This window comes from Atta cephalotes, assembly GCF_000143395.1.
Source record: "Atta cephalotes unplaced genomic scaffold scaffold00083, whole genome shotgun sequence".
Classification (NCBI taxonomy): Eukaryota; Metazoa; Arthropoda; class Insecta; order Hymenoptera; family Formicidae; genus Atta; species Atta cephalotes.
In genome coordinates, this window is record NW_012130147.1 from 382226 (window position 1) to 394047 (window position 11822).

An 11822-nucleotide genomic window follows, 5' to 3' on the forward strand; every position below is an offset into this window, starting at 1 on the left:
TTATAATTCTAATTATAAATATTTAAACCAATAACTTCTGCATATTATTTGTTATTGAATTTTTAAAAATAAAATGTGTAAAATTATATTAGAAAATTAAAAATATCTTTAGAATAAATAAATTAAGAATATCTTTAGAAGATAAATTAATAAATAGAGAACTTCTGTAATTAAAAAAAATTTTCTTCTTAATGTAAAATTAAAATTTTCTAATTTTAATATTAAATATGTAATATATATGTATAATTTAGTGTAAAGCGAATGCAAAAGTTAATGATTTTGTATCGGACACGTTGCCATGGATCATCGCAACAGGTTCCGGACAGATTCAAAGCTATTAGAGACTGCTAGCTCATGGGTCTAGTAATTGTTGATTAATTACGACCAATCATCTGCACCAATTTGCTCTGTTTCCACGCTGCTAACTGTATCAAGCCCTGCTCGCGACCGTGACAGATCTGAACGCGTTAATTAGTCACTATCTGCAATTGCAGTTATATAGCTCTGTGCTAATTGGCGCATCGTTGTGAAAACAAACAATTGCAATAAGTAAGGAATATAAAACAAATTTAGACCGATGAGACTAAAGCTAATTAAATGAGAGAAATTCTATATGTTCGAAGCAGATCTTAATACTTAAATACAGTATTACAGTACTACATACAGTATTACATACACTTCTTGTGTGAATTTAATAATTTATACGGACTCTGCATATCGTGCATCGAAATCTTTTTCGGTCTTAAAATTCATAAACAGAATCAGAATAGTAATATTATTTATTAAATTTGTATAAACAATTTTATAATTTTGTTATGCTAATAAGAGCAACATTTACAAGAATATTAATCGTTATATGTTAACAAAAATCTAAAAAAATCGCGATTAATTTATTGCGGAAAATATCATTTCGGCCAAGTTTTAAATAAATAAGCAATAAGTTTTAATGGCGTAATTCATATTCATGTGAAATTCGAATAACACACAAGTTAAATTGCACGTGTTTAAATTCGTAAAGTGCCATGTACTTACATTTGTAGAAAGTTGACTGGTTAACGAATGCACCTTCTCCTGTGCGTCCAGTAATTCACGACGCAATTTTCTCAATTCATGCGCTTGCTTCTCCTCAGCCGAACTATAAAGACTGCTCGTGGTGGACACCAAGGATACCGAAGAACCATGAACTAAAACAAACACAAAATTCTTCTTAATGTATGTTTATTAATTCCAAGTTTAATTCTAGGATTAATTTTCAAGGAAATTTTTTTAACTTGAGTTTCAGATTTTGGAAACTAAATTAATTATATATACACTCTTACGTGTAGTATATTTATGTAAACATATGTGTGTTATAAGTAATTTAGATTATTCTAAATTTCTATTTCTATACGATATATAAAAATTAATGAGTTGTTTCGAGTTGTTTGTATAATTTTATCTCTTTTTTCTCTTAATTGTTATATGTATATTATTTCTTCTCTTTTTTTTGTACTCTATACTAAAAATATGTTAATTATAATCCACTTTGAGATTATAGTCTATTTTGCATAATATTAAAAAAGATGCAATGCAATATTGATTAACTTTATTTTTGTAAAAAGTTCAAAATTACAAAAGTTACGTTAAAATTGATATCTTTAGATGTTTAAGAAAATGTTGTACTACATTCTGTACTTTATGATGCACGCACTTACTGTCGTCATCCTTATGTACGTGCTGATATAAGTTAGGCGGCTGCCGTGAGGTGTGCGTGGGCGTCGGCGACGTTGGCTGGGACCAATGTTGGCCGGTGCATCCCGCCGATCCCACAGGAACGCTGTAATATGGCTCGACTCCAACTCCTATACCTATCCCGACCTCCTCACCCACCGACGATGAGGCACCGCTTCCGCGTGCCAACATTGACGGGTACATCTTCTCGCTCTTAGTGGACCTATGAAGACACAAGCGCGGCATGGCCTTTAAATTCCTCTCAAGACATCTCCAAACAACTGTTCAAACTAGACCGAAAGGATCATCTTTCGGCTTGAAATATTTTATTGATACCGCGTGACACAGTTAATCAATATATAAAGTAAAAGTAAAAATATATATGATAGAAAAACATAATTATCGTAGACTTTTTATAGAATAATATTACAAAGAATATTGTATATTTTTAAATTTTACAATAGTCTATTCTTGTAGATCTATTTTTTTTACTACTATATATTTTGTCAAACAAGCATGTTCTCGTTTTTTAAAATAATATTTTTATTCCTTTTTTTTATTTAGATTCAATTTATTTATTTAGATTCAAATTTTCGTATTTCAAATTTTTTTAAAAATACATCAATAGAACTGATTGTTAAAATATAGAATTGAAATATAATTTAGAATATTATTCAAATTACAAGTAAATTATTTTTTTACAGTTGGAAAGCGATATTTATGTTACAGAAAATTTATTCTCGACTTGAGAAAGGGTCAAGAGTACCAGTCGTGTGTTGTTTGAACTAACAGAAGAGGATTTCGAGTATCTTGGATTGTCGATAATGAGAACATGCTTGTTTATTTGCCGAGTGTGCGCGTAATTAGCCAATCCTGGAAAGGAGCTCTAATTAAAAAATAAGCTTGCTAGCACTCAATAAGAAGTCAAAAGCCACTTCGAGACAGTTTACAGAATTGCGTACACTCGATTCCGCGGGAATCGAGTGAGAGCTATCGATCCGTGTCGTTTCGGTTTAAATTCATTATCATTGTCAATAGTTTTTATTTCAATATTGTTTGTTTAATCAAATAAATAGGATTACCTTCCAAGAGTTATGTAATATTCCTACAACGATGACAAGAGTAAGAGAAATGAATATGTAACGGATAACATAGCTCCTGATCGGCCCGGAATATTGATGAAGCATCACTGCGCATGCATACTGCACAAGCAACACTATCGAACGACGAACTTTAGCAACAATAGGCAACTTAGAATTTGCCGCACGAATAACTGTCAATACATTTCGAAAACGCGTAGAACAGATTTGGTGAATTATATTTGCGTGGTTGCGTGAGTCCTGCAATCCTTAGAAAACATAAAATCTGAGTATTCGAACATTTCTAAAAATTAAAAATTCAAATATTTTAAAATATATGAGATTCTCTTGATTCTACAGACTTTAAATAATTTTATTAAATCTATGACTCTAGATTTCTCGAATTTAGCTTTTAGATCCAAAAATCTTAAAGATCCAAAGGGTCCAAAGATTATAGAATCCATAATTTTTAATTTTAAATATTTTAGGATTTATATGTTCCATATATTTTTAAAATTTAAAGATTCTAGAAATCAAAAATCGAAAACTTTTACTATTTATAATTTTTAATTTCAGAAATAAAACCTTTCTTCTATTTTTTTAAATTAAAAAAATTTTTTAAAATTTTGAATAGTCAGTCTAGTTTCTAAAATATCTATAATGGCAATTGCGAAGGCTCTTCGAATCCACGAATTTGATTAAAATCGAACTTTTTAGGTAAATCTTTTCGGTGCTTGTGAAAGCAATTCTTAAGTGTGTATGTGTATATTGGACCTGTTCATATTTTTTTTTAATACTTATGCGTAGAAAATAGGCTTGTTGAGTATATTTTCGCACTACCTTGGGAATGTCCTGTCCCGTAGATAACTAAAAACGTTTAATCAAATTATCCTGCGTTATTTTACATCAGATCGATTAATCAAAGAATAAACAAGAGAAAAAAATAAGTGGAAAAAGAAAAAACTATTCATTGTTCGAGAGAATAAATGCTGAAGAAATTCTGAAAATGTTGCAACTATGCATCATTTGTGATTCCCAAACTCCTCGAACAATCGATATTATCTTAAATTTTATAAAAATATTCTGCAGTTATATATTTAAAAAATATTAACTAAATTAGAAATGTAATGTAATGTAATTTAACATGCGTTATTTAATTTTAATTTTTCGATAAAACATTTTTTATTGGAAATATAAATATTTTTTAAATTTTAGATTTAGATATTATGATGGAATTCTTTCATATTTATAATACAATGTAATACAAAAATATTAATATTATTAAAATAAAATATTATATCAATAGTTCGAAGATCTTTCGAGGCTAGAGATACAATTCAGAAAATGGAAACCAATGAACATGGTATAACATGCTGCGAATTTTTTACCTGATAGAGTTGCTCCTATTCAATCTGGGTGGCGCCGGGGATCCTGTAGAATCTCTCTGATGCATTAGGAGACGGGCATGTGTCAAGCTCGCACGATGCGAGCCCAATGATTCCACGCTATCTGCTTCGCACAAACCCATTCCTAAAAGATCGTTGTAGTTTCAAAATAAAGATAAAAAATATATAAAAAAAGAAATTTTCAAATACAGTAAATTATTAGAAAATGTAATATCATTAAATATATATATATATATATATATGTATATATATATATAATACAGTATATTATATATACTGTTTTTCATGTAATATGTAATAATATAAAACATTTTTAATGGCGATAATCTATGATAAGTTTTCGAATAAATTAAAAATAAATTCTCTTCAATTATATATTTATTTAAAAAAATATTTTCTAGTTAAATCAATAAGCTCTTTTTTTGTTTTGTTATACATTATATTCTATAATTAATCTAAGCTCATTTTAATTAATTTATGATATTAGATATAATATTTTAATCGGAGATTACCTTGAGATCTTCCGCTGGGCGTATAAGTATTGCTGTGTCTCATCCATGAAGTGGTATAGGGACTATTGGGTGTGCCATAGTAACCCTGAAGATCAGGTGCGGCGTAATTACTGCATGTATCGCTGAGACTACCATCAGATGGTTTTAATACCCGGGGCGAAAATGACGCGCTCGTTGGTCCAACGCCAGCTCCTCTCTCGCGATGATGGGCAGACGCAAAAAGAGCGGTGAATTCTGGACTACCGGGTTTTGGCAGACTTTGTGAGCCCAGCATGAGACGATCTCGAACTGATTGTGAAAGTTGACTAGCGCTAGGACCGGTGAGACTATAGCTCTTGTAGTGATGACCCTGATTTGATCCCGAGGAATTCGCTTGCAATTCCGTGGTGCACGTTTGTGTGCCACCGGACACCTTGACCTGCATCCAAACAAAGAATTTGGATTTAATCAAACTTAATTTCTTCTATATGACTTAGCATAGCTAAGAAAGCTTATAAGAAAGCTAAACTGAAAAAAGTTTATTTAGTTTTCTTAATTAAATTTCAAGTTAGTTTTAAGATATTGATAATAAAATTTGATCATTGAATCAATTTCTGTATTTAATCATATCATAAGTTGTTTTAGCGGTTGTTAAGCATTTGTTCTTGCTAAAATTAAACCTTGGAATAATAATAAGCTTAAAAAAAAAAGATTCTAAAAATTGAGAGAGATATGATAGAATTTTTTAGAAATTCTTGCATTACCTTAGTCCTTGGCACGGCGCTAACTTGAGCCGTTCTGGTAGCGTCTTTGCTGCCATTTTGGATACCATTGGGACTCGAACTAGTGCCCGCACTATGCCTCTTAACGTAGCCAAAGCTTTGTGGTACTCCACGAACTTTGCTACTGTTGCTGGTTGATGTGCCCGACGAAACCTTTTGAGGTTTCTCACCATTCGCATATTCAGCCATAGTTTGTTTCCGATGTTTATCCTGCGACATTTAAATTAAATTATACAATTATTATTATTATTATGTATACAATTATTGTTAATATTACTAATAAATTAAAATGTGTGAATAAATATTATTATATATAAATAGAATAAAAGCTATTTTTAATTATAATTAAAGACTATAAATCTACATATATATATTATACTACATATATATTATACTAACTATTCTATTTCCTTAATATAATAAAAATCATCATTCAACTATTAGTACAATAATTATTCAATTCATATTAATAAATAGAATCGCCAATTTTAGCGATCAATTTATAATGAAAAAATATATAGAGAATTTATAGACTAAAAATTCCAATATTTTTTGAAGTATCTCACCTGCGACCTTCTAGAAGTACTAGGGCTGGGTGGTGCGCCCTCCTTGTCTCTCTCTCTTGCGGCACCAGCTTCGATATACTTCTTCCATTGTTGACTGTTGGAACTGATACTGCTGCTAGAGCCGTTTGAGCTTTGCTGCTGCTGTTGCTGGTGCTGCTGATGCTTAAAAGCCGAGCTCTCGGTCTGCTGAGAGCTGTCGGACTTTTTCACATGCGGATGATGACCAGGATGTCCACGTGAACCCACCACGCGGTACACCAGATTGTGACTCTGCTGCGCCCCTTGGGGGGTGGCTGATCCTCCGCCACCCCCCACAATCACACCCCCTCCGCCCGGCACTCTCTGTATCATAGAAATATTGATGTATGTTAATCATATATGAATTACACACACATATATATATATATATACATATATATATATATTTTAATTCAGAATCATATTTTAACGAATTATCTAAATTTTTAATAAAAAAAATAAGGAAATTATTTTACACACACCCACACACACTCACGCACACATGTCCTCTAAAATACATTATAGTAAATCGTTGTATGCATTAAGAGATATTAAACAAAATTTACAATATAATACAGCAATTTTGAGATATTTAATTATAAGAAAAATATTCGTTCTGGAATATATTTTTCTTAAAATTAAATATTAAAAATAGTAACTAAAATGAGACCGATATTTAATTATCATCATTTAAGTCCAACCAACAAAATAAAAAAATTCTCATGAGATGAGAGATTAATTCCTAAGCTTGGCAGAACCCTCATAGCATGATTCAGAACATGGGCGCCATTATGTCGCGACGCTACAACAATTTTTATCAAAATTCTTACTTTCTCAATCGTATATTCTTACCTTTGTATAAAAATGATATTACACATATATTAAAACGATATATATAAATATTAAGAAAAAATACAGACGCACTTTTGTATTTTCATGAAGAATATAAATGAAATAGAGTAGGTAAATTATTAAAAAGTAAAAATTCCAGGAATGTAGAAATGCAATAATTTTTCCAATATTATTGATAATTAAAAATTTATAAAGTTTTTTGAGAATTTTGAAAATGTACCTAATTGATAATCTAAATAATATAAGAAATTTTTAGAAAATACAGAATAAAAAATAAAAAATCTTTGGACGTACACCAAAATATTCATCAAGACGAAACGAGGGTGTGTATCCTTCCCCCATTCCCCTTTCTTCATGTGGAATCACGGGTGACTCACAGGGGTAGAAGCAGAAAGGCTCTTTGGGCTTTTAAGGCGAGGATCGTAAACGTACGCATGGTGGAAAGGCCGTAAACGTGGGACAAAGAATCCGCGAGTCAAATACATTTTTTCAGTCGATTTTTCAAATAAGCACACACTGGTTACTCATATTCTATTTACTTTTCAATCGTTTCTCTTTATTTAAAGAAAAGAATTAAAAGCTTTAATTATATATCTACTTTCTTTCAGTAATATCAAATTTTTTTTGTCAAGAGAATATTAATTTACGAGACAGGGGTTTTAATGATTCAAAAATTATTTTTCTTTATTGATCTCTGAATTCATCACTTTTTAAATATTTTAAATATTTTATTTTTCTTTGTTTTTATTTCCTTATTTATTATTTTTCTATATTTAATACATTCCTACTTTCTCGAAATATTTATTTTTTTCTATTTATTTTTAAAAATTTATCTCTTCTATTTTCTGCCATTTATTTCCTTTTTAGATTTGCTTGCATATTTTTATTCTTGTTAACTTTATTTTATTTAGCTTTATTTTTCTCTATTTCATTGAATATTCCCTCTTCTTTCTATTTTCTACATCATTCTCATTTATTTTCTAATTCTACTTTTCTTTCGCGTTTTACTTCTTTTACTATTCTCAGAACATATCGTATTTTTATCCTTGCATTTTAATTTTTTTTAATTTATCATTTTTTCGTATTGAAAAGCACATATTAGGTATAATCAACAACATCGACAAGAAACAGCAAACATTTGTGCGTCTTTGAGATATGGGAACTGAGCACGAGAGTCCAAATAAACAGGGCGCACCTCTTCCGAATAAATAGCTTTCCAAAACTCTTTTATGACACGGCCCAAGGTTTATTTTCCGAAATCGTCGACGTGAAAATATCCCATTTTTATGATTGCAAAGCATGCACCACAGAAAGACGGTGTGCCTTGAGTGCCGATCGAAATGATATCGATTCATCTCAAGGACGAATTCTCAAACAAAAGACCGATTTTTCTTTAATGATATTATATTATTTAATCGGCAAAATTATATTCTCGATATAAGAAATTATAACAATCATATGAAGAGCATTCATACACAAATTATCTCAAATAGTCTCATTACTCTTAATTGAGAAAAAAAACTAATTTCTAATTATAAAATTAATATAACACAGAAATGAATGATTGAAAATATAAGGAATTTTTTGAGATGTTTAAAAAAAAATTAGTGTTATTTCATCTTTCATTTTATTTTTTGAGTAATTCTAAATTAGAAGAATTACTTACCATTTTTTTCTTCCCTGTAGTGGAAGTTTGCAAATTCTGCTTATCTTTCACAAATGAGAAACATTTTCTCTTCTATTGTAATTTTATTTTATCATTCATTATTTCATTGAATGGTTATTTTTTTCCCTTTCTTTTAAATTCCTAATTACCATTTTCATTTTAATCATTTTTAAATGGAAAAAGTAAAAATGTTTTATGCGAATGTTACATTTGATATAAAAGATTTGATATTTTTTTAAAAAGTTCTTCCACACATTAATCTAAATTATATATTAACTAATTAATTGACTTAATATAAAGTACCCTTCTTAAAGTAAGATTTTACAAGATTTTTTTTCTGTTACGTCTTATGTCGAATTAATCTTTTTATTTAATAATTTTCGTATTATTACAATAGATAGTAACTATTAATTAATATTCTTCGCAAAATTAGTATGTTACAGCTAATTAATCGATAATTGATGTTATTCTGAATCTATCTAAACCACAATTACGAATTAATACATTGATATCGATTATATGTATATGTATACATATAATAATTAATAGACTCAATGCAAGTCCATTACATAATTTTCCCTATGGGGAAATTAGGAATGTTTTTGTCAACGATGACATTCGATCCGTTTTCTACTATAATGTTACATCTCATTACGAGTACTGATATTATATATTAATTATTATATGTTAATTGATCTCTGATATGTTTAAGTATTTTATGTCGTCGAAAAATTTTCTACAAATATATTTTTTAAATAATATTTTGTAAACTCGGTTTTAATAAATTTATATTATTTATATGCGATATCCTACCAATATTTCATCCGGAAAATATCAATTTTTTATCAATTCATTAAGTCAAAGTTGGAAATGTTAACACTTGAGAAATTTTTTTATCATATTTATCACCGTCTTGATAACTGTTATATTACGCCTGACATTAATTCGTTAATTACTTTTCTTACTTTTTTTCCCCTTTTTTATCTACAACAATTCAAGGAGTAAGTTCTTTACTTTATTACTCACATCGCCATTTTCACTTTTACAAAGATATACTCAATATTACTCCAATTAAGACAATTTACGTTCACTACAATTTTCACTCCGGAAAAATACAAAGGGTAATGCTTTATCACCCTAGCGCCTTTGGATTACGGGTCCGAACGTAACGTACGAGATATCCGAACGTTAACCGCCAACTGCGAGGGTCGACGATCCATAGCTCACTAGCCCTCTCATCCCCACTTCTCCGACGCACAGTGTAATATTACTAACGGGAGGTACTCGCCCTCCCGAATCTGCACCTATTCGCTATGGGGTGCCACAGGAATAACGGTTTGACCTAAGTTGCGATAAGAGATTATGTTGATTTTATTTATATTTAGAGGTTTAAAACACATATGCACATTATTTAATATTTATGCAATTAAAAAAGTATTTTTTAGAAATTATTGAGAATAACAAAAGACTTAATTTTTTCATTATCATTAGAATTAAGAATGTAATTTTTTAATTATCCAAAAGATTTACATACACATTATGTGCATACAGATATTGCACCTCAAGATGTATTTAAATTATATATACCGGTTCAAATTTTACAAATTATATTAAATATTTTTATAAATCCTTTATAACATAATATGTTATTCTTAAAAAAAAGCAATCCTTTTAAGAATAACATATTATGTTATAATTAAAATGTTATGTGTGTTAAATTATAATAAAAATTGAAAGGATTGTACTTCAGAAAGCATGGTGCTCTGTGAACTTACGTGCTTTAAATCACCGTTTAATCGACTTGATTTACGTCCAAAAGGGGTGGAAAAGAGAACCTTGGTCAGCGATAAGAAGATCATGCGAGAGAGTCGGATTCCCTACGCTCCCATTTCCTTATCTCGAAATGATTCGAAAAGGGTTGTTACATTGAGTACCGTTAGCTTTCATTCGAAATGGGCCTTATGCGACACTGAGCAAATCGATAATTTAAGATCAGCGGATTAGAAAAAGGTTTATCCAGGAACAAGGAAAAGTATCTCTCGAAAAAAAATTACCGCCGTTAATCTCTTTACTAGTTTACTATAACTAGCTCGTTCGCTATGAGGGAGATAAAAATTAAAAAAGAAATTAACAAAATATTTCGAATAATTATTAATGTATCAAAACATGTATGGGAAATAAGTATAAAAAGTTTCATGTAAGCAGCATTAGAAATTAAATAAAATTACATATAATATAAAGAATATAATACAAAGAAAAGAAATATAGATCATTATTATATGTATATTGTAACAATGACTTAATAAGACAAATTAAAATAAAATAATTTATACTTAGAAATTGTCGGTATTAAATATGGAAATTGGATATGCAATTAAACAAATGCTTGCCTGTTCAAAATTTTCGAAATATATAAAAGTCCGATTAAATATATTATTTCGTATTGTAATTCATATTGTAAGTAAAGCTATAAATATTTAATTAACGACTAATTGTCGAGCTCAGTTCACAATTCAATTGCGGTAAGTAGCTCACTGAATAAAATTAAGGAAGGGACATTATTATTTCGTTATAATAATCATTGTTAAAAGGGACATTTATATCGATATGACAGACTTCAAAGCTATTAAAATGTCCGATTTATGTTCCACGTAATGTATGGATTAATGGATAACTAATAGATCGGCTTTTAATATTAATAGGAAGGAAATATTATTATCTTAATAAAAACCTATCTTGGTAAAAAAAAGATGCTTATTATCCTTCGGCAGTCTATATAAGAATTAATAATTCAACAAAAGTTTTTTTCGTCTGATTTTTAAGAGAACGTACAGAATAAATTTTTTCAAAGAGATAAATAAAAGTAAATAAACGGAATTATTTACTGTGATATAAAGTCATATATTTTTATGTAACTTTTTTTTGCTTTTAATTAAGGTATGAACGCAAAAAGTCACATGCGATAATTTTCATACAACAATAATTTTGATCGATTAAATTTCCAGTTAAGCCTGAAGTCCCGTAGATATTTTCGTATAATATTGAAAGCTGCTTTGGTTCAATTTCTTTTTCCGTGAAAAAAGAGAGGCGGAGAGAAACAAAGAAGCAAAAGGGAAAAAGGAGCATTTATTATTTCGCTCGGCAAATATCGATTCTATTCGACGACGACCTGCCGTGACCTGGCTGCATAACTGCTTACGACGCGTATAACTAATTTCTCTTTCTCTCGCGCGTTCTCTCTCTCTCTCTCTC

At 29.5% G+C, this 11822-nt stretch overlaps 1 protein-coding gene across 1 annotated transcript in view; it reads right to left on the minus strand.

Annotated features, from left to right (window-relative positions):
• Positions 1-374: 374 nt before the first annotated feature.
• The window catches only part of LOC105624627 (neuron navigator 3-like), an 89244-nt gene continuing 77796 nt past the window's right edge, over positions 375-11822 (minus strand). The window contains exons 10-16 of the mRNA XM_012205984.1: positions 6035-6376; positions 5451-5678; positions 4708-5125; positions 4178-4319; positions 1695-1933; positions 1033-1184; positions 375-458 (exon numbers count right to left, since the gene is read on the minus strand). Coding sequence (XP_012061374.1) covers positions 375-458; positions 1033-1184; positions 1695-1933; positions 4178-4319; positions 4708-5125; positions 5451-5678; positions 6035-6376 — 1605 coding nt within the window. The remainder of the gene's footprint in view (positions 459-1032; positions 1185-1694; positions 1934-4177; positions 4320-4707; positions 5126-5450; positions 5679-6034; positions 6377-11822) is intronic.